Here is a 27,938-nt window from a genome sequence, read left to right on the forward strand (position 1 = left end):
AGAAGGATTTGAAACATTCACAGACTTGCACACATTTTCACGATTTTTCAAATAGTTAAAGTACCCAGGGCCCAGAATTTGGTGCGACACCCCTGGCTGCTGCTAAAAGTACCGCCACAGAGCTGCTAATGTTACCACTACAGCTATAGTGAAGTCACTCTGCAGAGTCATCATCATCATCTCCGTCTCAATGTCACCGGTGTCCGCGCCAAGCGGTGATCCTACCCTGACAGCAGGGACTTGGAGGTGCTCCACATCCATCACTTTGGCCAAATGGATATACAGTACAGTAGCTCAGGTGTGAAATTATACAAGCTCAAGTGATGCAAAGTCAGCAAACTTGCCTCTCAAACTCACATTCCCCCGTGTAGTAGCGCTGCCTGTGTCCAGTTCCATGCATGGCCTCTCTCTGCTTTTGTACTTGCACTTCTGACTGCATGCATTGGAAAAGCAGTGCAGGTCTTTGCTGGTTTGAGCAGCTTGACTTGCAGTGACTGCAGTGCTGCTGATCGCGTCCATCATACGCCTGCAAAAGGAACACGTTGAATAAAGGCCTGTTGTTTGAGAGCCTTAACACACCAATAAATAATACAACAAAGGAGTAAAAGCAAAAGAAATATAACTCAAAGGCTTTGGCAAACAAACAAAAGTTTGCTCACAAGTCACGAGTCACTCCACTGCTCAGCCCGGCGGGTGATTTTAGAACTAAACCACGCACTAAAGTGAAAAGGGTCAAAACCACTGGGTGACCACTTTACTGTATATCTCAAACTGAAATAAGAAAGAGTGAAGACCTCGCAGAATAGTACGGAATCAGTACTACTGATATGGGATTTTAGATTCACGATTCAAGAGTTGTTGTTGTTGTTCTAGATCATTTTTTCACATTTTATTTGATAGCACAGTAGAGAGAGACAGGATCCGCCGTCAGGCTGGGAATCTATCCTGGGACACCTTAACCACTTGGTCATTGGTGCCCGCTTCAAGAGGGTTAACCCATTAAGTTATTCTTTCTACGATTCTACAAATGCCTTCTAATTCAGTAGTTTTCAGACTCTTTCGTGTCAAGGACCCCCAACATGATATGTATTTGGCCGCGGACCCCCATCTGAAAATGTTTTGTGCCAGGGGCCAGCCCCCAGATGACAAGATTTGTATTGTATTTATTTAATCAAAAGTATTCCAAAATGGTTAGAACACATAGCTTATGTAGAACCATGTCTCTTCTTGCCGTGCTGCGAGCTTGTAGATCTGCTATTTTTGTGAACCACTGTTCCAAATCCTAAGAGTTTTCAGAAAAACAAAATGTTACCATAATACACTTACATATCGTCGTTGTCGGGTGGAAACCTTGTATGTCCAAAACCGTTAATTTTGTATTTATCATTTTAAAAATGATTTAAACTAGTGAAAACAGCCAATCTACACTTACACAACGCAATGAGGCGTTGTGTGCTTGTAGATCTGCTGTTTTCACTACTTTTGTGCAACGGGCTTGTAAGGTGAAGCAGTGCTTTACTTTGCAAAAAAATGTACAAATTTGAAACTTGGAGATACAAGGTTTCTGCCCGACAGTGACGACGATGTATATCTAAAATCTAAAATGAAACGGAGGCTTTCAATTCATTATGATTTGCCCGGGCGCAAAGGGAGAAGAGAGAAGTCTGTTCAACTTGGGACAGAAATGTCACTCTGAACCTTTTTTTGTCAGACATTTTTACTTCTGGACCAAGAGTGCTGTGTGTGTGACAAGTTGTATGGCTCCTGGCTCGTAGCCGTGGGCATTTGTACTCAATCCATCAGCTCACTGTCTGCTGTGGGACATTAATGATGCGGTTGTGTGAAGCCGCTGCAAATATCATGAGGTAGGGACTGGAGCCAGGAGGCTCCCTGCTTTATGAGAGACATCCCAGATTAATGAGTCAACTAATCTGGCTCTCAGGCGGTGTCTTACAACAGTATAAATTAGGCTTAAGATCCACAACAAAAAAAACATCCTCCATCTGTAATTCTCCACTCTTCACTCATGTCACCGCATCACAAAAATGCATCCTGTAATTCTCTGGGGAAATGTGCATAATGGCTCGGAGTTGAAGCTTACTGCAGCTCTCCTTTTCATAAACACTGGTGTTTACTTGGAGAGCTGCGGCAGTCAGTATATGCCGTAGAAATCTAAACGTCAGTCTTATTTCTATACCTGGCACCTTAATAAAAAAAAGACTTAAGTGTTGTCATAATTCTAGAAGCTTAACCTGCAGTTTTGCTGTCACGCCCTGCTCTTAATGGTTAATGATGGCTGTCTAAATGTGCTGAGCAGGGAGAAAAATGTGGCTGAGCCTGAACGCTGAGATAAAATATATTATTCACACTTGTATTTTCACTCTATGAATAGAATATTGGTTTCAATCTATTTGTGAGTTATTACTGTAAATATGATTAAGATAAAGTTAAGCTGGCCTTTAAAAGTGGAAGTGGCAAAAACATGTTTTGTTCCCATTGCCAAGTGATTTCCATTGCCAAGTGATTTTTCTGCTGCTTGTGCAACTGAAAACAGACTGTAGGGAATTGCTTAAAGTTCTGAAAAGTATGTATGGATTAAACCTAATTAATTCAAATGTAGTCTTACTATAAATAAGCAAAATCACCGCCTGTGTCTCTGCGTATATGTTGTTCGCTCTTCTCCAGAACCGTCTGACCGGTCGACTTAAAACTGGGCGTGTGTATCACTGAGCACCATATTAGGCATTATGTTGTGCTTTAACTATTGAAAAATAGCAGATATACAAGCTCACAGCGCGGCACCGAGTGCCGCGCTGCGAGCTTGTAGATCTGCTATTTTTGGAAAATCGTGAAAATGTGTGCAAGTCTTTGAATATTTCAAAGGTTTTTTGAAAAGAAAACTGTTTCCCATCTCAAAATATTTAGTTCCAGGGACCCCCCCCCCCCCCCCCCCCAGAAGCATCATTTGAGTTACAAAAAATATCATTGAGTTTTTTTTTGTATTATTTGAGAATTTGAGTATTAAAAAAACATGTATTCAAAGATTTGCACACATTTTCACAACTTTTCAAAAATAGCGGATCTACAAGCTCGCAGCGTGGCACAGAGTGCCGCACTGAGAGCTTGCATATCTGCTATTTTTCAATATAAAATAATTTGGGCCCTAGTAACTCAGTTCCACTTTCCCCCCCTTGACCACAGGGGATGTGGTGCCCGATATTAAGTCAACAAAGGGGTCTCTCTTTGTCAACAACTTAACTGACGTTATGCTTTAGCAGACCTGCAAGCTCGAAGCGCTTGTAGATCTGCTACTTTTTGAATTTGAAGTTTTGGACATCCAGTATGAGGTGTCCACCCAAACAGAGATGATATAACGTACACTTGTGAAAATCAGAGGTGGAAAAGGTACTCACATAATTTACCCAAGTAAAAGTATCAATACTGCAATGTAGAAGTACTCTGTTACAAGTCCGGAATTCAAAATATACTTGAGTATAAGTATGAAAGTATAGGCATCAAAATGTACTTAAAGCACCAAAAGTAAAAGTACAAAATGTTTGAAAATACCAGCTCACAACGTGATGTCGCGATGTGATGCGTTGTGAACTTGTAGAGTTCGGCAGAGTGGCCTTAGCATTAGTCACAAGCTCATCCATCTATCTACAGTATAAATGTGTGAAATCCCTGTGTGCGTGCGTGCATGTGTGTGTGTGTGTGTGTGTGTATTTGTGTTCTTTGCATGTCCCGAGAGCCCTTCACACCGGGTGCCGCACTCCCACGGTTTAGAGTTTGAGGTGGTTGGTATCGCCACAGAACCAAGCGAACTGTGAAGGCAGTCAGATCATCAGTTCTTCCGATATATCCACAGATACCCATATATGGAGATGCCTCGTGTCATCAATATGATTTTGTGGCACTCACTCTGAGGACTATGATAATAGTAGCCTGGAATCAGATGAATCCACCGGTGCAAAATAAAATCGCTGTTTGGCGGAGTTGGGTCCAGCCCTGCTCAATTGTGAATCCATTTCCTCACCCCGAAGAGTCGCGTGACCAATCAGGGCCCCTTGGTTTAATCTAACCTCTTATTTATTTTTTTAAAAACAAAAACGTCCATATACAGTACCAGACTCATATCCACGCAGTGATATAGTCTGGCTACGCGAGGCTACTATGATAATGATTAGTGCACTAAGTACTCAGACTAAAGGTACGGGTAGGCCTATGCATGACTGGAGGGGCATGCGTTCTGGCATTCTGGCAGGCATCGCAATCGTTATGAATTAACATAAAAATATGAAACCAAGAGATGATATTTTACTGGGTGATATCATTCCAAATTCATTGGCCCATAAAATAACTGGACAGAAAGTTGCCAGTGACAGACAAGAATAGAGACACGGCTCTAGAATGAGTTCACTTGGACTGATTTCAACCATTTTCGACACAATGTCAGTTCAACATAAGAGACTTCGCACCATGGCATTGATACCAGTAAGACGCCCTAAGGGCGAGATAAATACAGATGACATTTGACATGAATGCTGTAGTATTTATTGATTTGAATACAGATAATGTTTGACATGTTAGATTAAGACTTCAGACTGCAAAATGGATGCACCCTAAAGGACATTAATTGTATCCAGAGGGAGCACACGTTTGCAGTGTAGGACATTAATTGCCTGTATGCGGTTGCTGACACGTTACATACTGTAGGCAATGGGGGTAGGGGATTGAAAAATTTCGAATTTTTACACAAATCTTCTCTTCTGGGGTTAACCTGTTAAGACCTGAGACCGATTCTACAAAATGCCTTCTAAATAAGTAGTTCTCTAACTTTCTGTTCCAAGGACCCCCCCTTCATAAGGTTTTGTATTTGGCCGTGGAACCCCCTTCTGAACATGTTTGTACCAGGGTAGACTGTTTTAAAGAATTCAAAATTATTCAAGATTTTTCAAACACTTTAAAGAATTTTCAAACATTTTTGAGAACCACTGTTCTGAATCTTACAGTGTATGTTGCTACAGTGTGTGTATGTATGTACAGTACAGTATGTGTATGTATATATATATATATATATATATATATACCAGTAAGACTCCCTAATCGGGAGATAAGCGACCGTTGGTCGCTTATCTCCACAAATAGGCCAAAAGTTTGTTTTACCAATTATTACACTCTATGTGAACATTTACATCAACAAATCCCAAGTACTATGCAGAACGACCCATTTCAAGTTTTTAATGTACAACAATATTTAGAAAATAGGTCTACAAGCTGACAGTCCTCGTCCCTTATATTCCCATAGGTTATATGGAGATCTCAGTGTTTGTCAGTCCTTGTTCATTTATGCCCATATATGGACATCTCTATATCTACTGTAACAGTCCTTGTCCCTTTATGCCCATATATGGAGATCTCTTAACTGTAAGTCCTTGTCCCTTTTATGCCCATATATGGATATTCCTGATGTCATCAGTATATGAACATATATGGGCTTTCTGATATGCCCATATATGGAGATCTCTTAACTGTAAGCCCTTGTCCCTTTTATGCCCATATATGGATATCCCTGATGTCATCCGTATATGCCCATATATGGGCTTTCTAATATGCCCATATATGGAGATCTCTGTATCTCCATATATGGGTATAAAAGGATACTTCAGGTCTGACATCAGGTTTGTTTATATTGGGTTGCTAGGTTTGACATCACAAACTCCATGGGCCATCTGACCTAGAAATCTATATTTGGGCATAGATGACTCATCGTGACCTCATCATGATTTCAATCGCTATAAAAGGACTCTCAGTGACATACACTCTCCACAGATAAAGCAGTCAACCAGCCTACCTGTCAACCCATTCTTTGATTACTTTGTACAACTAGATTAACTTTTCAATGGCATCCCCACTGGAATTGACCGAAATGTACGACAGACAAGTCTGACCTCACCAGCCCATACTTGGGCATGGACAACTTATATCTCCATATACGGAGATGGCCATATATGGAGATACGATGACATCACAGAGTCCACAGCTGATGATGTGGCGTGATGTCATACAATACACAAACAAGCCCTATATAAAGGGGCAATTCTCAGCAGGGAAGAGAGCATTCCCCACTAGCTGAGTATCTTAAGATGGTTGGATGTGATGATAAGCTATAAGCTTAGTTGATCCTGGCGATAAGGTCTGAGTCGAGGAATGCTCTCTTCCCTGGTGAGAATTGCCCCTTTATATAGGGCTTGTTTGTGTATTGTATGACATCACACCACATCATCAGCTGTGGACTCTGTGATGTCAGAGTGATGTCAGACTGATGCGGAGTGATGTCAGACTCACACGTCGACCGCACGTGTGACGTGCGGTCGACCGCACGTGTGACCGACGGACGGCCGGTGGAGGTTTTCATAGTAAACTGCTCCCTGACGGTCGCAACTAAACTGCGACCTTACGGTCGCAATTATATATATATATATATATAGAGAGAGAGAGAGAGAGAGAGAGAGAGAGAGAAAGAGAGAGAGAGAGAGAGAGAATTTTAAAATGACACAAATGCTTGAGTTAGTTCAAATGATCCGATTGGAGCAGGACCAAATGAGGTGATTGACTTGATAGGTGAAGAATCACAGCTTGCCAGCTGTCTCTCAGTTGAACTGCCATTTTTCTTTTCAAATCTTTTTATTAAGGTACAGTGACGCATTGACACACACACACACACACACACACACACACACACACACACACACACACACACACACACACACACACACACACACAGTGATGACACCCCAAATCCCATTCCCATCACATCAATCATTGGCACAAAATAGCACAAGATCTGAGGCCATCACAGTACGTACGTGCATAACGCATGTGGAGGTACACGCTATCCTCCCCAGTTGAACTGCCATTTTTAAAACCTCTTTTAACTCATCTGGTGCCGATCCCGAACTAGTTCGGCTTTATTTCAATCCAATACAATCTTTTTTTTATTAATTCACTTACCCCGAGCTGCTTGTAGAGTCGTGGGTGGTCCTGGCTCGCTAGCCGCTAGCCAGCTAGCCGTTCTACTCTGTCCGACGATATATTCCATTAAAAATGGTTTAAAATACATTTTTGAGCTCCCCAATGTTCACCCGATGTTCGGCGCCGCTTCCGATGAGTACACGAGTGTGCCGATCCCGAAGTAGTTCGGCTTTATTTAATTAAATGAATAAAATGATAAGAGGCCTTCTGAAGCCTGGCCTGATTTTTGTAGCTACTAGCCGAAAGCTAACAACGTCCCGGCCGGCCGTAATTTGCGAACGCAATCGCCAATCTCCGCCTAATCCAATGAAAGACCGCATCTTTAAAGGCTTATATCTCTTTTTTGTGTTTTAGGAAAGCGGCGCAAGGTTTATTTACGGCGAAATCGCCCAAAAATGATCTTTTAGATGACAAAATGGGAATAGCCATTCTGTTAGCATCTTCATCCGGGACATTTCCATGCCGTGCATGAACGTGAGCACGTGAGGTCCTGGAAGCTGAAGTCCTGGAAGCTAAAGCGCTCGCCTATGAGAGATGCGCTGGCATTCTTTGGCCCCTAGAGGGCGCTGGCACTCAAAGAGTTAAAATGACATTGATGCCGGTTGAATTATTATTTAACTATTATTTAACGCACGTCTAAACTGTCATTAGACGGAGAGTACATTTCTGGGGCAATTTTACAGACGGAGAGGCCCTTTGTTACTTCATTCATAGTATGGCATTTGTCAGATAAAAGCGTTCATATTGTAACATAATAGATAACATTTTTCCAAAGAATCATTCTACTCCCATTTTACAAAAGCACCGTGCATGTGCATTACTTTAACCCATTCACACACATTCACACTCCGACAGTGGTGGAAAAAGTACTCACATATTTACTTAAGTAAAAGTATCAATACTGCAAGAAATACTATGTTACAAGTAAAAGAAAAATCTAAATGCACTTAAAAGTAAAACAGTAAAAGTATGGAAGTGTTGGTATCAAAATGTACTTGTCTTAAAGTACCCAAAGTAAAAGTACGAATGTTTAAATAGCAGATGTACAAGCTCACAACGTGTCGCGATACGACATGATGTGAGCTTGTAGATCGGCTATTTTCAAATAGTGTAGGTATAAAATAGGGCTAAAGTGGTTAATGTATATTTTATAATATTATAATGTATATCTGCAAAGTAACTAGTAACTAAGTTTTGTAGTGGAGTAAAAGTACAATATTTGGATCCAAGATGTTGTGGAGTAGAAGTAAACGTATAGACAATTGGAAATACTCAAGTACAAATAACTCAAAATTATACGCTGCCCTTTAAAAATGTACATTTTTAGGCTGAACTGCCAAATTCACCCATAATAACAATAATAATAATGCAAGCCCATGCACAGATCATGCACCACGTGTCTTGTGTGCACACCATTCACAGCTTTCAAACAAAAAGAAATCTGCTTGGAAATCGGGGCATTCAGGCATTCATGAGATGGCATACCATTATGTTTTCTTCAAATGTAAACAAAAATGGCTGCCATGTTTGAAAGATGGGTTTGGTATGGGGGTCAAACATGCAATTTCGCGATGCCTAGTAGATAGAAAGAAGGAAATCCCAAAATAATGTAAAGAAAAGGGAAACTCAGGCGTGGCGTTGTCAGACAACGGGACTAACTCAGGAAACTTGTGATAGAACAGTCAATGGGTTAAGAACCATACTTAAGTAAATGTACTTAGATACTTTACACCACTGCAGCGACAATATATAATGCTTACTTTAAGCGGAACTATGTAACTTTTCTAATGAATCAAATGTAATTTTGTCCAATCTGTATGGTAGAGTATGTTAATACAATGTCACTTATTCAATTGAGGTGGTTGTATTTTGTCTCCCTGCTCGTCTATTGAGACATTTAGATAATTTAGGTCATGTCTCACCTGGACACAGGATCTGAGACGAATTTTGGCCCGATTCATTTATCCCCTGAACAAGACAGCCTCTATTAGCTCAATGGTAAAAAAGAAAAAGAAAACAATGTCAGCACAGGAAACCAGGTTCAAATCCGAGGTAGAAGAGGAAAATTACAGATTTTGCTGGTGCTCATTCAGATCAGGTACATACAATAACTATGCGGGGGAGACCCCAGAGGGAGGACGGAATCACCAATGAAAAGCTCAGAAAAAACGAGTGTTAAAGTGCAATACATCTCAATTTACAGTCTGGCTGAAATAGATTTGCAAACAGCCTAGCTTGTTTCATCCCATCCCACAGGTGCAATTATATTGAGATGTGACTGGCAATATGCTGAATTCAGCGTTGTGTTCCATGGAACCGGTCGTTTTGTGGACTACATTTAGCCTTCTCGCATTTTTTTACATTTGTGGGAGGAGAGAATTAATCAATGTGCAGGGCAGGCAACCCAGCTGTTTGTTTGTGTACTCGTGCTTTCAACACCTTGTTCGGTTCATGCTTTAAATGAAGACTTCAGAGAGCAAAATGGATGCAGAAACAATTACAATGGGGTCCCTAATGTAAAGTAGCCTACATTAATTGTATCCTGAGGCAGAAAACGTTTGGTAATTAATTGCTTTTATGCGGTTGCTCACAGGTTAGGCGATGGGGGAAGGGTATTGCTCCATCTCTGTGATTTGGCAGCGAGTGGTCTGCTGTCGAGATGCTGTTATCTTTCTTTCTTTCTTTCTTTCTTTCTTTCTAAATGGTAAATGATGCCTTTATGTAGGCTACAGTAGCACTTTTATCCAAAGTGCTTTACAATATGCATTAAAATTTTTCCATTCACACACCGATGGCAGAGGAAACCATGTAAGGCACCAACCTTCTCATCAGGAGCAGTTAGTGGTTCAGTGTCTTGCTCAAGGACAATGCAACACTAAAGGGCCATTTATAGTTACGGATGGATGATTTTGTGTACGTTTGGGGTTGCGGAGGAACTTACGGTAATTGCGTCGACATGCATAGTTCCGTCCGTTCTCTGTGTTATATACGGTTCAATTACATACTGTATCCAATAGATGGCACCCAAATGCATCTTCCCAATGAGCAAACATGTTGATAGGCATCGGCGATTACATGCATTAAGTAAATAGCCTACAGCCGTGCTGTGCGTTCTTTCAATGGCATCGTACTCTATTTTCACTCCATAGTTGATGTCCCTGCACGCCGTCGCCGTCGGAAAATGCTGTTATTAAGCCTATTATTATTATTTGGATAAAGTAGAACAACTTTTAAAACCAATCATAATCATTTAAAATGGTATCATGATCTGACACTGGCACTTTGCTGCTTCTGCGTTCTGCCTCCGCTGCTGCTGTGTGCACTGCAGTTGTACAAGTGGCAACAGGTCTGCGTCCTGAACGGCTTGTTCACTGTTCAGCGTTACTTTGTGATTTATTTATTTTTTACTTCCTCCTACTACGAAATGGATACCAGAAAAAAAGACGAAACATTTCTCCCTCTACTGCCCCCACGGTTGACAAAAGTTCGCCACGGGTACTTCATGTGTACGTACGTTTTTATCGGTTTTAATCCGTTAGGTTGAGTGTTGTCCGTAACGTTACGGACAGAGACAATTACGTCCGGAGCTACGGAGAGACCGGATCAAAGTACTCTCCGTCTCCGTTCGTTATGTATCCCCGCGTTGTTTATGTACTACTATGCATGGTACTTAACCCAGGGGGAAAGAACCAGGAACCTTCCGTTTCCCAAGCATACGCTCTACCTTCTGAGCCACTGCCGCCCATTTTTCTGTTCTTTCTTAGCATGTCCAGTGATAATTAGTGTGGTCCTTCCGTCCTTGTCACATTATGTAACTGTTACAATGAACGAGTTCCTTCTCCCTAACTCAGGATCAACGCACTGTCACACTATTAAATACGCTGGCCATTCTTTTCATTGGTTGCGTGTGTGTGTGTGTGTGTGTGTGTGTGTGTGTGTGTGTGTGTGTGTGTGTGTGTGTGTGTGTGTGTGTGTGTGTGTGTGTGGGGGGGGGGGGGGTGATAATTGAACTAATTGATATATCTCTAGCTACCTCAATTAGTCCAGAGATATCCTCCTGTGTACCAGATTCGCTCTCTCTCGCACGCACACACGCACGCGCGTACACACACACACACACACACACACACACACACACACACACACACACACACACACACACACACACACACACACACACACACACACACTCTTATTGTCGACTGTGACCATTCTTCTATAATTGGCTGATGTACACTAGAATTCAAATGTCTTTGACTGACAAAGCTTTTGTAATTTTAAAGGGCTCGTTCACACTGAGACTGTCAATCAGCCAGCCAGTCACCCAGCCAATTCAAGATTCTGCTTGAATTCATTGCATGAATGTCTCCCTCTGTACTGTACAACAGCCAGGTCCCTCACAGTGACAGCTCAGAGAGCATGTTGGTACTTAATCATGGTGATTGATCGACTATCTGTATCAGCCCAAGAGCTCATAACCACCAGTAAGACTCCCTAATCGGGAGATAAGCGACCGTCAGGTTGCAGCGTGATTTTAGGGCAAAATGTGTAGGAGCAGTGTCCAAAAATGTGTTTGAAAAAAATCGGCCTGATGGTGGCGCTATATGGGACATCCATATTGATGAGATGAGTGTAGACATAGTGTGTACCGATTTGTGTGATTTTAGGGCAAAATCTGTAGGAGCAGTGTCCAAAAATGTGTTTGAAAAAATCGGCCTGAAGGTGGCGCTATATGGGACAGATCCATGTTGATGAGATGAGTGTAGACATACTGTGTAGCGATTTGCGTGATTTTAGGGCAAAAATTGTAGGAGCAGTGTCCAAAAATGTGTTTTAAAAAATCGGCCTGAAGGTGGCGCTATATGGGACAGATCCATGTTGATGACATGAGTGTAGACATACTGTGTACATATTTGAGTGATTTTAGGGCAAGAATTGTAGGAGCAGTGTCCAAAAATGTGTTTTGTAAGAATCGGCCTCATGGTGGCGCTAGAAGAGGGCCATGTGAGAAATGAGGGGTGGGGTCTCCACGCCGCCGAGGCGGACGAATAGGTACCGGCCCCGGCTCTCCCGGTCGCTCCTAGCCGGAGTTACGGCATTTTATGTGCGCTGCAGTGGCAGGGGGTCCTCCACTGGGGGCGCCACCACTTTTGCATCCGTTGTGGAGCACCAGGAGTCGGTAGTCCCCGGGAATTCCCCGTGAGCAGCCCCGTTGGGGTGGTCATTTGGTCATTTTTGCACATTTGGTCATTTTTTACATCTGGGGGTCCCCCAGGGACCTGGGGGTCCTGGAGCTCCGGGGGTCCTTGGAGATTGTAGTTTGGCAGGCAAGGAGTGTGTGTGCAAAATCTGGCATGGATCGGGGCAACGGTTGCGGAGATATGAGCAGGGCAAAAGTGTGACATGTGACGTGTGACAGACAGACTGACTGACTGACTGACGGACGGACTGACTGACTGACGGACGGACTCACAGTTTGTGGAGGTTTTGACAGTAACTGCGACCTGACGGTCGCAATTATCTGTCCTATATCAACCTCTCAGGCTCCTTTAAAAAAAAAAAAAGAAAGACAATTGCAACCCATTTTTCACCCAGTGCCCATTGTCTAATGTAATCCTGGGCACTACACTCCCTCTGCCAACCTGGGGAGAGCAACGAATTGCGTTCATGCTTCCTTCAATTCATGAGGAGTCCAAGCAGCTTCTTTTCACCTGACAGGGGGGAGTTTCTCCGACTGGGCGTAGCGCATTGAAGGAATACGTTATTCCAACCAGTTCCTTTCCCCTTCCATCTGTCGCCCCGGCTGGCCAGGGGGAGGCAGTATAGAGACCAGGATTACTTGCATGTTTTTTGTGAGGGTACATTCCCTAGGAGACACGGGGAGAACATGCCTCTCAGGCTTCTTATCATCACAACCCCCACCCAATACTACAGTGTCACGCAAAAGTAGCAGATCCACAAGCTCCAAACGTTTTGCTATTTTTTTAATTGAAAAGCTACAGTTTTGGACATACAAGGTTTCCACCTGACAGAGACTATACAGAGATGATGTAGCATCATGTACTGTATGTACATTAGATTATGCAGGTGTGTGTGTGTGTGTGTGTGTGTGTGTGTGTGTGTGTGTGTGTGTGTGTGTGTGTGTGTGTGTGTGTGTGTGTGTGTGTGTGTGTGTGTGTGTGTGTGTGGTTGTATTATACAACTTGTGAGGACCAAATCTCCCCACATGTATTGTAAAATGTGAGAAATACAATGTTTTGAAAACCATTTTCCTGGTCGCACTCCAGAAATGGTTGTTTTATGGTTGAAAAAATACAAAGTTTTTTAGACTTTGACAATTAGAAATATTATTTATTATTCAAGTTGAGGTGAGGATTAGGTTGACATTTAGAGGTTCGGTGTAGGCTCAAAGCTCAGTCAGAGCTATTGTTGTCATGCAATGAAGAATTGCTGATCTTCAACCTCACAACGTGCAGATCAGCCATCTTTTGGCTTATGGTTAAAAATGGCAACGTTTAAAAAAAAATGTCATCCTGAAAATCACTGTCTTAAAATGTTGATGTCCTCACAAGTATAGTGATACAAACGTGTGTGTGTGTGTATATTATACCGTACTATATATACGCTGCACAGTACGTTAAACCCCACAACACGTGTATGAAGGGGTCCATCACTGCTAGGCAGTTTGGTTGTGCGCCAGTGGCAGGATAAATGCAGGATGAAGCACATTAAATGGCACATGTGAGACCAGTGCCATTGTGTGTTTTCCACACATGGCTCCATTAGCAGGCTGTCAGAGGAAGATTGCAGCTCCTGCAGCGCCTCTTCCCAGCGGGAACCATGTGCTGCTCACTTTACCCTTCCATTGTGTGCCACCGTACCAGCCATTCAACATCGCCGTGGCGACCTTATAGTAGCGTACACAGCTCAACCCCCCCCCGACCCCCCCGTGCGACGATTGCGGTCGTGAGGGAGAGATTGCAAGTGGGGTCAGCGAATGATCTACAGTATATGACATAACATTTTTCTGGAAAAAAAAACGTGTATTTCCATATCAGTGGTTCTAAAACACTTTCATGTCAAGGACCACCAAAATGATTGTCCGTCCGACCCCCATCTCAAAATATTTGGTTCCAGGCACCTCCAGAAGAAAAGATTTAAGTTTAAAATGTTCACTTTAAAAAATGTATACATATTCAAAGAATTGCAAAAAACATAAAAAATTACAGATCTACAAGCTTGCAGTGCACAAAGTGACGTGCTGTGAGCTTGTACAGTATTATATGCTATTTTTGAATAGCCAAAGGATTAAAACATCGACTGTCAGGTATTCATTCATTCATTCATCCACATCTGCCACATTCTTTTCACTGTTTTTACCTTATTTTCATCCGGTAACCGGAATGCACCATGTGGCCAAAGGTGTAAGCAAAAAACACATGGCCAGCCAAGCGGAGCCACTTAATTGGTCAGGTGGGGTGGGCGTGGCATCTTTCCAGACTTTCAAGTGGGCCCTGGTGCAGAAAAGGTTGAGAGAACCACCTGTCTGTCTCTCTGTCTGCTTGTCAGTCTTCTGTCTGTCTGTCTGTCTGTCTGTCTGTCTGTCTGTCTGTCTGTCTCTGATATCTGCTCATCTGCTTGTTCTAGAAAATGTAATTCTTCCTACTTCTAGACGCGCGCGCACACACGCACGCACGCACGCACGCACGCACGCACGCACGCACGCACGCACGCACGCACGCACACACACACACACACACACACACACACACACACACACACACACACACCGTGTGTGCATGCAGTAATAACGTGCACCCCTCCAGCTTGATGCCGCACCTCCATGTGCTTTCGGGAGTTCTCTCATCGTTTCAGTGGCTCGTTAAATTAGTTCAGCCTGTTGGGGCCACAAATTACCGCTGGCTGGTAGGGGCCCCTGAGGGCCGGTTTCCTGCTCCAGATGAAATCAAAAGCCCCGAAGCAATCAATGCTGACAGCATTTTAACCCATTAGAACGGGTACACATTATTGTGTATCATTATTTTATGCTTTAACTTTTGAAAAATAGCAGATATGCAAGCTCACAGCGCGGCACCGAGTGCCGTGTTGTGAGCTTGTAGATCTGCTATTTTTGAAAAATCATGAAAATTTGAATTTTCACCCGAAGTGTCTTTTGAATCCTTCTAAGATTTTTTGAAAAACCCTATGTTTCTATGTCTGCAATCTGGCCAGCCATAGTCAAAGAAAAGGTCCTTTTCACTTAACTGGAGCTCAGTTAGTCTGTTCTTGAGAGACTACTATGTCAGTGGTTCTCAAACGTTTTCATGTGAAGGACCACCAAAATGATATTTATTTGGCCACAGACCCCCATCTCAAAATATTTAGTTCCAGGGACCACCCAGTTCGCTTTGAAAATACATATATTCAACGATTTGCACACATTTTCACTACTTTTTCAAAAATAGCAGATCTACAAGCTGTATATCTGCTATTTTTCACTGGTTAAAGCATTCAATAATTCTAGGCCTAAATGGGTTAACAGTTATGCCACAGTTATGCCAAACATTTCATGAGGAAATTTGCACAAAACGCAGAGGAGGAGGAGAAGGAGCATCTGCTCTGCTTGTAAACAAGACACGTGTGGTCTTCCCTGCAGACATCTTGACATGCAGTAATGTCAGTTTCTCCCAAATATGGATTGGAGGGGCGGCAGGACGGTGGATCTGAAATGATTAGATCACAAAACTAGGACGATGCCCGTTGGGAGCGCACGTCCCTTCCGATCATGCTGTACCTGTTGTACCCGTCTGTCTGTGTGTCCACCTGGGAGCAATTACAGTCTGTTGATTCTTTTAAGAGCGGTCCTAGCATTATTGGAGCGGTGAAACCGGCTCCCTATTAACAGCTATGTCTGTGGCTGGCTATGTGTGTGGGTGGGTGGATGTGTGTCCGGCGGACTATGTCACACACACACACACACACACACACACACACACACACACACACACACACACACACACACACACACACACCAGGTGCACGCATGCACGCGCACGCACGCATGCACGCACATACACACACACACACACACACACACACACACACACACACACACACACACACACACACACACACACACACACACACACTTCTATGCCCGTACACGGAGATCCCTGATGTTATGCCCATATATGGACAAACATCTAATTCAGGGGTCTTCAACAGGGGGTCCGGGACCCCAGAGTTACTACTACAAATCTTTGAGTGATGGAACACAACGCCTCGCTGCGAGGCGTTGTGAGCTTGTAGATCGGCTATTTTCGGCAAAGAGCTTTGGTGTAGAGGGGAAAAAGAGCAGACTAAGTACAGAGTGAAAGGTCAAGTTTATTAACTATTGACAGTTCAAGTGGTTAAATATTTGAAAACACAAATTGACATGAATCCAAAATACACCAAAGATTGTGCTGCCAAACAATGAAACTATATGGAATCTCTGAAAAGGTTGTTTGGGGTCCCTGCTTCATCTCTCTCTCAACTAAGGGGCCCTTGGCCTGAAAAGGTTGAAGACCCCTGATCTAATTTATCTTTTGGGTCTTGAGCTAAAAAAGGTTTGGGAACCACTGCTATAGACATCATAAACCAGATGCCACGCGGTGGATCTGAACCCCTTGACTCCACCGCGGTGGTCCTTCAGCCCTGCACTGATGAGCGCCTCTGTCCGGGTAGTAGAAGTGAAGTACGTTGTACAAGTGTATTGGAGTGGCCGGAAAGACACAATATGCTATATAAATCCAGCATGTACCGGTATGAAAGTCTAACATGACTCAATTCTCAAAAACACAATTACTGCGGGATTGAAAGGTCAGACGATCGATGACTCACGAATGTAACAATAAGCGATGTGATTCAGTTGCCCGTCATAAAGCCTGCGTCTGTCAGCTTGCATCAAACGCACAATGTGTCATTTCATGACAACAACTCCTTATTTAGATCCTTATTATGTTAAGGTGACTAGGCTCGCCCCCAAGGCGGTCTAGTCTAGGCCCCCTCCGTGTCAACCTGTAGACCGGAGGCCATTGGCGGGTCGTGGGCCACAAGTTAGGCCCACACATAACTGGCAAAACACTACACTTTTAAGAGAAATTTATACTGTTTGTGTAAAGTAACTAAGTAGGCCTACGTACATTTACTCAAGTACTGTACTTATAGTAAGTACAATGTACCTAAGTACCATTTCCCCTACGTACATTTAACTCAAGTACTGTACCAAGTACCATTTCCCCTTGATAATGTTGAAGAATCGCTACTGTTTGCATGCAATTCACAACTAATTTGCATACTAATTAGGCCTATTTGGAGGATTCCCCTGTTAATGCTATGAACTGTGGATAATTCCCTTAGCTAATTTCTGCATCGATGCTGACACATGAGGATTGCAAAATGAGATGCATCTGGGGACGACATGAACTTAGAACTATGAAAACCAGAACATGAACATGAAGACATAGAAATACCACACAGGCAAAGTCTGTGACACTGACAGGCACTTTCTATACCGTGTACTGTATAGGCTTGTGGAGGGTTAGGAAAAAATAATAAAAACTCGTTTGAGGTAGCTGTACAGTGTGTTGTGTCTCTCCCCCTCTTTCCTGTGCGTCCTTCTGGTCTGTCCGTCTCTTTCTTCTTCTCTCCCTCATGTCCTGTTTATTAATTTTTTTAAGATCTTTTGAAATAATAATATTATGGGGAAAAACTGCTATGGTACTACTATAACCACCTTCCTCCTCTTCGTTGCAGGGTAATCCTTAACTTGTTCTATGCTAAAACAAAAAGGAGTCCATGCTGGAGAACTGATAATTTAATAACAAAAATATATTCCAAATAAACACGTGAACAGCCAGGGTTCTATCTTCTGTATCACTCGTAAACAAATAAAAGGAAATCACGGCTTGTACAAAATGCGTGGCACACTCTTCTCTCACTGAACAAAAAGTAAACACCTCACCAAGCACATCCCATAATACCCCCGTGCAGCCCGCCAACTACTTCAAGGCATACTTAAAGGCACATACCCCAGGCATAGTGTACAATGCACATACAGTATATATAGTATAGGGTTACACTACCCATTTACTTACTTGTGGAAACTCTCTCTCTCTCTCTCTCTCTCTCTCTCTCTCTCTGGCAGGCGTCTCTCTCCCTCCAGCATGACCCAGCAGATGCAGAACCTTCAGTTGTCCCACCAGAACAGGAAGTGTCCGGGGGGTCCGGCGTCACCCAACGCCGCCAAGCGTCTCTACAGGAACCTGTCGGAGAAGCTGAAGGGCGGCGCCTCCTCCTTCGAGGACACCTACTTCTTCGGCAAGTCTGACCGCCTGCGCAAAGCCTCGGTGAGTCCCACAGCCACGTCCAGGGTGCAGCCAGCAGTGTGGATGCTGGGTGCACTCACCCAGTGGTGGAAAAAGTACTCAAATGTTTTATTTAAGTAAAAAGTATCAATACTTCCAGCCAGCAGTGTGGATGCTGGGTGCACTCACCCAGTGGTGGAAAAAGTACTCAAATGTTTTATTTAAGTAAAAAGTATCAATACTTCAATGTTAAAATACATTGTTACAAGTAAAAGTTTAAAAAAAGTACCAAAAATAGACGCAAAGTGTGTATATATCAGATCTACAACCTCACAATGCATTGTGAGCATTGTGAGCAACAAGACCTTACTTAACATAACATCGTCACTCGTGTGTGACACCATAAGTGGTGACCTATTGAATATGGTAGATCTTAGGCATCGGTCACCGATTATTGCGTAACACCCGGAAGTGGGACTGTGCATCGTGCATCCATGTCTCCACTGACAGAGACGCAGACGAGCTCATTCATTTAGGAAACTGCACAAATGTGTCAAATGGATTCTATTATCCTTTGTGGCAACAGAAAGAACAGGGAAATATTGGTCTTATATGTAAAGTAACTGTTGTGGAAATTGAACATTTCCTCGGTGAGAGAATGAAGAGTTAGACACTGATATGTCTATAACAGATTTATTCAATATAACAGATGACAATAATAATAATATGACAATAATTCCTATGTAATACAATAATGAGAAAATGAGAGTAAAGAATAGAAAGAAGAGAGGAGAAAGGAAAAAGAGATGAAAGAAGGATAGGTGGACAGGGTCCAGTTGTCTCGAAAGGCAACGGGAGTCTGACACCGATCTGGATGTTGAGGCAGCTTAAATACAGATACTGCAAGGATACATACACATTGTTAAGATAATTCTGAGGACTGACATTCCTTCTGTCTGACCAAAAGATTTGTTCTCTCAACACTTGAGTATGGAAGGTCACTTCTGCCTGACTATGAAATGTGCTGCTCAATGCTCAGCGACTGAGAGTGGCGACACTACCCTGACCAATGCTGCATGAACATGTGTTCCAGTCCTATCGACTGAGAATGGAAGGCCCTCTGCTCTATGCCGAGGCCGTAGTGTGTAGTCACTACCCTAGCCAGAATACTGACGCCTGATATAAGAAACATTCTCCTTGCGTTCATAACACCTTAACTTGTCGTCTTGCTGTCTGGGTCTGCCGCTTGCCTACAGGGGAATAGCTAGTGACCTTGACCTTACTGTATGAGCCTGCTGCTGCATAACTATGTGTAGACAGTACACAGAGGCCTAAACTCATAAGACATATTATCATACTCATTTACTTCCCTTGCTTACATATTACATTCATAACATCAGCATACAGTCATATATTAATATAACAGAAGTAAGATGAATATTAAATATATAATCTATATCAATAATCGATAACTCAATAATCGATAGATCAATAGCCTGAAAGGGAATATAAATTGTATTTCCATAACAGTAACATAGTTTGTTTGGGGGAAAAGGTAACTAGTAACCTGCAAAACAAACTCGTTAGGTTACTCCACTATCCAAAAAAGTGATCCGTTACAGTAACGCCGTTAATTTTAGATTTTAGACGCCATTACCCCAAACACTAGATCTCCCTGGAAATACCGCCATACACTTTTGTTTACAAACATTCTAACCTGGTCTATGAATGATAACGAAAATAGCAATTCACAGCAGACGCCTCGTTCATATTGGTAGATGCATTGAAAGAATTGTTGCTTTATCGAAACATACTTTTCATGTTCTATATGTGTCATGGCACCAATAACATTTTTGAAATAGTGTCTGGGTGATCTATTGTGACAAGCCCAGAATGGGGACGCCAGGCCAGGGTTAACTTCTTGTTGGCATTGAGAGTGTCTCAGTATGGTACCTTCTAAAAGCCTAAATGGAAGAATTGTGTGAAGAAGGACATCGCTGAAAAAGAGCTTTGATGCTCTCAGCGAAGCACTGTGGATAAATACAGTGTGAGACACAAGGTCTGTTTGTTTGCAAGAGTGTGTGTGTGTGTGTGTGTGTGTGTGTGTGTGTGTGTGTGTGTGTGTGTGTGTGTGTGTGTGTGTGTGTGTGTGTGTGTGTGTGTTTTGTGTATTTATCATTTAAAAAATGATAAATACAAAACAAACGGTTTTGGACATACAAGGTTTCCACCCGACAACGACGATATACACATGCATTTTGTACTCAGATGAACCTTTGAATACAGGACCTTGTATGACAACTTTTTTTTTTGTGGGGTGGGGGCATGCGTACAAGTGGCTAAATATGACTTTTTAGACACAATAAGCCGGCAATTTCTTTGTTACTATTTACACCAGCCCCCATAAGTCACATCTGCCCATTAAAGATTGCTTTACATCTTGTGGGAATAGGCTTATTGTGTCTAAAAATACATCATTAGCCACTTGCATGCATGCTCCCAACCTGGGGAGCATGCATGCAAATCAAAATCGTTAAAATCACTAAAACAATAGAAAGAAGTAAATGAAAACATTCTAACACTCATCTTTTCTTTTCTCTAATGACTATCTAAAATATAAAGCCTTGTTGTAACAAAAAACAAAGTTGTCCTTTACTCTGAGTCCCTCTTGCAGCCGCCGGCTGTTTGTGTGCGAACGTAGACGGATCAATAGAGATGCGTTTAGTTCCTCTAACTCTATTATCAGCCCTGTGCTCTTCTCCTGCTGTCACTCAGCTCCTTCAGTCTTCTCTCCCTCGTGTCCTTTTATTCCCTGTTACATCATCGTAGCAGTTATGTAGCGCGACATATCTGCCTGACCTTGTATTTCTTTCCTTTCTTTCTTGTGTCTTTTTTGTATTCATGAACTGAATGCTAGCTAGCCCTCAACTGAGTCTATTTTTGGCACCGATATAGCATGCAGCACTGCTTTAAGAAAGGCGAGGTCAGTCCGTCCCTAAGTCTGTCTGAGTGTCCACCACAACTTTGGTCCAAAAGAACATCATCTGGTTCAGGGTTCAGTGTTGTTCTTTATTGTTACATCCTGGGCACATAAGAGTAAAACTTGTTTTTGTTCGGCTTCCTTCAGACAGTGTAGCAGCATGGGTAACAATCAGGGGTGTCGCACCAAATTCTGGGCCCTGGGTACAAGGATTCACTGCGGGCCCCTCATGAATGTTCTTCATAGGGCCAGGGGGAGGGGGTTTAACCCAGACTGGGAACGCATTATTTTGTGCTTTAACTATTGAAAAATAACAGATATACAAGCTCACGGTGTGGTACTGAGTGCCGCGCTGCGAGCTCGTAGATCAGATTTTTTTTTTTTTATCGTGAACATTTGTGCAAGTCTTTGAATATTTCAAATCCTTCTAAGGTTTAAAAAAAAAACCTATGTTTCTATGTCAGTGGTGCTCAAACCTTTTCATGTGAAGGACCCCCAAAATGATATGTATTTGGCCAAGGACCCCCATCTCAAAATATTTAGTTCCATGGACCCCCCCCAGAAGCAAAATTTTAGTTAAAAATGTTCGCTTAAAAAATACATATATTTTCAAAGATTTACCTCAAAATTTTACCCATCTACTCAGCTACTTTACACCACTGTCAAAATGTGGGGCAATATTAAGAATAAAATCACACCCGTGTGAACTGAGCGGTGGTCGTGGAGGCTCCATCCATTATCCATCCATCCATTATCCATCCATCCATCATCCATCCATCCATCCATCCATCATCCAACCATCCATCCATCCATCCATCATCCATCCATCCATCCATCATCCAACCATCCATCCATCCATCCATCATCCATCCATCCATCCATCCACGCATCCATCCACGTGTGTGTGTGTGTGTGTGTGTGTGTGTGTGTGTGTGTGTGTGTGTGTGTGTGTGTGTGTGTGTGTGTGTGTGTGTGTGTGTGTGTGTGTGTGTGTGTGTGTGTGTGTGTGTGTCTGGCCTGGCCTGAACAACAGCGCCCCTCCCTTAACATGTGTGGTCACAAAAGGTACTGTAGGCTACATACAGACACGGATACAGACAGACAGACAGATAGACAGACCCACACACACGGCCACGTATAGGAGCGTTGTGACCACCGCTCAAAAAAGTACCAACCAGGGGTTGACACTATGGTCTCAGAGGCACTTGTCCGTCTGGAAAGTACAGGTCATGTTCTACTTGCCCTCAGGTCATGGCCACTCGCCCTCATTATTGTTCATCTTACATAATTAGGGATCCCTTTCTTATTTATTTTTTTACAATGAGTAATGTTTTTTTTTTTGTAGTTTGTTGATGCAGTAACGGTCTTTTTCCGTTTTTTTCTTTATTAAAAGGGTCCTTAAATTATGACTTCACTGTCATCTGGGCTGGGGACTCCTCCAAAATCATTTGGGGGCCTTACTTGATTGAAGAGAAACAACCCATTAAAGCAGGGAGAACAGAATGTTCAAAGTGGAGCAGAGATATTTTGCGCTGGTGCTCTGGTTTCTTTTAACAAACTGGGATAATCTTCGAATAATGTATGCTTGTGTCGCAAGACTTGCAACGTGAATATCGATATGAAAACAAGGTGTCGCGCGTCAGACTATGTCAGAGACGAAGCGTGTGGATCGCTGCATATATCCATGCAGAAACGTGCCGTGGCACGTCGCGACAAACTCTGGAGATAAGATTACAATCCTGCAAACGTATTCACGTTGATGATGTTTTGCGTGAATGAAACCCCACTGATTATAACTAGTTGCATTGTTGGTGACTGAATCTGCTGCTGCTGCTGCTGCTGCTGTACTGCTGCGTAAACTTCCGCGGTCTGTGGTAACAGCCTATCAGCGCATCGTTGTCATAGAGATGACAGCCCATAATAGTCTGTTGCCTGGCAGCCCTCATTGCTACCCGTGTGTGTGTGTGTGCGCGTGTGTGTGAGAGAGAGAGAGAGAGAGAGAGAGAGAGAGAGAGTGTGTTGTCTGCCTGCCCTGCTCAATAGCGCCCCTCCTTTAACGTGTGTGTGTGTGTGTGTGTGTGTGGTCTGTGTGTGTGGTCAGGAGAGGTATGGCAGGCGACAGACATACACGGCCAGCCAGTAACATCTTGAAAGCGAATTACAGGAGCGGCGGGACCACCGCTCAAAAAAATACAAAAAGTTAAATTATACATCATATAATTTAACTTTAACTGTGGCACAGTGTGTGAAAAAAGTTTGAGACCCACTGCTCGACATCGGTCAGCAGGTCTAATGTGATGTTGTTCCATATTGCTCTGTGTTTGGTTCAGCTCTGGCTGTGTGCTCTTCGCCACCGTTGGCTTCCATTTCATTGTTTCTTTATGGTCTGGCATCTCTCTTTTGACATCGGTAGGAGGTTTCGTTTTTGTGTATCTGTAATGAGTGTGTTTTATGAGCGGCTGCTGCCAGTCGCCCACATTCTATTCTCTCTCAGCTGGAGCTTGCATCGGGTTCCGTTCCTGTCGAAAATGATGCTGTTACTTCATTACTTAATAAATGCACTGCTGTGCTTTCAGGCTACAAACACGCCATCCAGAGCAATTCACATTTCCATAAAACGTGGACTTGTCTCCTCTTTCTCTCTCTCCCTCGCAGGGGCCACGCCGAGCTGGGGGTTTATTCTTGTGCGCGCCCTGCAACAGAATGCTAATTAATGAGAAGGATGATAATGATAATGAACGTGGAGCCCCACTGTCTGCCGCGCTGTCGTATTCAAGTGTTGGGGTCCTTAGGACCACAGGCATGAATGAGACACTCCTGTGTGTGTGTGTGTGTGTGTGTGTGTGTGTGTGTGTGTGTGTGTGTGTGTGTGTGTGTGTGTGTGTGTGTGTGTGTGTGTGTGTGTGTGTGTGTGTGTGTGTGTGTGTGTGTGTGTGTGTGTGTGTGTGTGTGTGTGCACGCGCGCGCTGTCTTTCCGGAACATCCTGTGCTGACCAGGTGACACTTAATTGGACACATATAAGTGGTTCATTTACATAGCGCCTTTAAGCGCTTTGCAATGTGCATCACATTCAACCCATTCACACACCGACTGCAGGGGAAACCATGCAAGGCACCAACCTGCTCAATCAGGAGCAGTGTCTTGCTTGATTATGATGATGATAATGAAGATTATGACGATGATTAAAAAATGTTATTTATGTACCGGTAGCACCTTTTTAAACAACTTAAAATCATAAATGAATCATAAATCATAAATATAATTACAGCAACAAAAACAACACACGACAACAGTATCAGTGATAATTGACGAATACTTTTCTGCTCTTAGGAGCTTAAAATGAGTAATTAATTTAGATGGTAAAAATGGTATGAATCTAGCAAAGTGAGGTCCAATGGGAGGCTGTTCCAGAGTCTGTTGCTGCCCGCACAAAACACTGATGCTGGCCTTCAAAGCCCCCCCCAAGCTAACACGGGGAAGCTGACAGAACCCTCGCTAAAAACCCCAAGACAACGATCCACTCATCCTAGACTCTTCGCCCTCCTTGCCCCCAAACTGTGGAATATAGCTTCTGCCATGTTCTGAAGACTCACCTCTTCAGACTCCACCTTAGCCCATAGTACTTACTGTAGCACTTGCCTACCCTCGATGACCATATGTGTAATTTAGATAGCATGTTTTAATTTGATAAAGTTTATGGTCTTGGTCTACCTTGCTTATATATTGTAAATCACTCTGGATTAAGAACGTCTGCTAAATGTCTGAATTGTAAATTGAAGAGTTAGTACATTGGGATCTTGTATCTGCAAAGAGATTTGGCAGAGAATTTTTATCACGATAAACGATAATAGTGATTATCGTCCCATCCCAATCTACAACCTCTCTCTCTCTACGTGTCAGACCATGCATCTACAACAAGGGTCTTCAAGGCTCTGAGGACTAGGGGGTCCTCAGAGTTACTACAGGGAGTCCTCCAAAACTGAGTGATAGAACCTTTTTTCCCCTTTTTTATATTAACCACTTGAATAGTGTCTATGCTGCGAGGCGTTGTGAGCTTGTAGACCTGCTATTTTTGGCTCAGAAGTTCTTAGAATTTGCATGGACACTAGAGTTCCAAGTGGTTAAGTTGGTGGAAAAGAGCAGACTAAAGGTGAACACACACTGGACGCAGAGGCGGCGCGGAAGCGGCGTGTCAAAAAATACAGCCCCGTTATTTTCAATGAACTAACCCACACCGGCGCCGTCAGACGCGCGCAACCGCGGGTCTGACGCCTCGTCTGGCGCGCCGATACGCCACTGTTCTATTTGTCCAGCGTTGCCGCGCGTTGAACATGTTCTCCCATGGTTCTCCCCACCGGGGGAAATGGATGTGCTGTGTGGCAGCGCGCCGCATCCAGTTGGGGTTACCGCGGGGCACTTCACGTGCGTCGATACCGCGATGCGACGCTGCGCAGCCGTCCGCGTTCAGTGTGTGCTCCCCTTAAGTACAGAATGAAAGGTCGAGTTTATTAAGTATTGACGGTTCCACTGGTTAAATATCTGAAAACACAAATTGACATGAATCCAAAATACACTGATGATCGTGCTGTCAAACAATGAAACTAAATGGAATCCAGGGGGTCCCTGATTCATCTCTCTCTCCCTGAAAACGTTGAAGACCCCTGATGTACAACCCCTCTCTCTCTCTCTCTCTCCCTCTCTCTCTCTCTCTCTCTCTCTCTCTCTCTCTCTCTCTCTCTGTGTCAGACTATGCAGGGCAGCGACTGCATCCTGGAGGCGGTGGAGCAGCAGGACCTGGATGCTGTGCAGATCCTGCTGTTCCAGTACAGCGCCGAGGAGCTGGACCTGAACACGCCCAACAGCCAGGGCCTGACGCCGCTCGACATCGCCATCATGACCAACAACACGCCCATCGCCAAGCTTCTGCTCAAGGCCGGAGGCAAGGAGAGCCCGCACTGTGAGTGTTGTTCACGCACCAGTAGGGCTGTCACGATTTCAGGATGCCGATTAATTGTCTCTCAAATAATTGAGATTAACGATTTAATTGTGTTTTTGTCGTTAACAATTACATTTCTTCCACTAAAGGACTATAAGTGTACACGCATGCACATGCGTGTGCACACACACACACACACACACACACACACACACACACACACACACACACACACACACACACACACACACACACACACACGCATGGCCGTGTTCTACTTGAACTGTAACACAGGCAAGGACAAGACATTGATTGCGTGGGTGGAATGACTGCCGAAGGCATGCCACTATTAAATATTATTATTTTCTTTTTAAATTAGAACTTGTTTTGCAAATGCGTTGGTAGATGACCCGTTGCAATATTGGACCATTGAGCTGTACAGTGGCATCATTTCACCAACAGGGCTCACAGTGTTACAGAGTGAGGCAGAATAAGTACAGCATGAGGCGAGGCGAGTTTATTTGTACACATTCCACCAAGGTAATGCAAAGTGCTTTACACAAGTGTATTACAGTGCATTAGGACACACAAGAAATCCATTGAATAGAATGGAAACATAAGTTCAAGGAAAATAAAACAGGAAAATAAGAGAATTAAATTACAGTGCGGAAGATTATTTTAAAAGCAAAACCCCTCAGTAAAAGACGTTGGCAAACAGAAAAGTCTTGCGCTTTCATTTAACCCATTAAGATCGGGAACACATCTTTGTTATGTTCGATTTTCACCACTTTAACCATTATTTTATGCTATTAAAAAATAGCAGATAATATACAAGCTCACAGTGCGACACTGAGTACCGTGCTGCAAGCTTGTAGTTGTAGATCTGCTATTTTTGAAAATTCTTGAAATCTTTTGCAAATCTTTAAATATATATATTAAAGCAAACTTTTGTAAATCTTTGCTTCTGGAGGGGTCCCTGGAAAAAAATATTTTGAGATGAGTGTCGGGCTGTCGGCGGTCAAATATATATATATATATTTCTAGGGGTCCTTGACATTAAAAGGTTTGAGCACCATTGATCATAGAAACATATCTCTACTGTCGGGACAAAACCTCTTAACTCTAGGACCTGTTCATTTTCAGGAAAATTAGCTCAAGTGGGGCTTTTTAATACTTTTCATTGGTTCAATATTATTTTAACTAACACACAGACTTAAAGGGTGTTCAATAGCACATATTTATGAAAAAAAGAGAGGGCCGATCGGGTGGAGTTAGCTGGTTTGGCAGAAAGTGTGGAGTTAGGAGGTTTTGTCCCGAGCACTTTTTACTACTTTCCATTGGTTCAATATTATTTGAACCAACACTCAGATGTAAAGGGATTTATGACAGAAAAATCAAAAACCTCAAAAATGCAGTTAAGATGTTTTGGCCCGACAGTGACGATATGTTTTTCAGAAAAGTTAGGATTTAGAAGACATTTTTGGGTATTTGTCAGGTCAAATTTGGTGAAAAGAATTGAGAGTTGTACTGTAGCTGACCTGCAGTTTTCGGGGAGTTTGTGCTGCGTATACAAAAATAAAAAATAAAACGATCACTGCTTCTTCTCCACTCTGGGTTTCAGAGAACAGAGCTGTCCCC

At 43.1% G+C, this 27,938-nt stretch overlaps 1 protein-coding gene across 1 annotated transcript in view; it reads left to right on the forward strand.

Annotated features, from left to right (window-relative positions):
- The window catches only part of ankfn1a (ankyrin repeat and fibronectin type III domain containing 1a), a gene marked incomplete at both ends in the record, with an annotated part of 215,853 nt that overhangs the window by 126,980 nt on the left and 60,935 nt on the right, over nucleotides 1-27,938 (forward strand). The window contains 2 exons of the mRNA XM_080747348.1: nucleotides 18,224-18,425; nucleotides 26,111-26,321. Coding sequence (XP_080603474.1) covers nucleotides 18,224-18,425; nucleotides 26,111-26,321 — 413 coding nt within the window. The remainder of the gene's footprint in view (nucleotides 1-18,223; nucleotides 18,426-26,110; nucleotides 26,322-27,938) is intronic.

The sequence above is a fragment of the Nannobrachium achirus genome (genome assembly GCF_963921795.1).
Source record: "Nannobrachium achirus genome assembly, chromosome: 18".
In the NCBI taxonomy this organism is placed as follows: Eukaryota; Metazoa; Chordata; class Actinopteri; order Myctophiformes; family Myctophidae; genus Nannobrachium; species Nannobrachium achirus.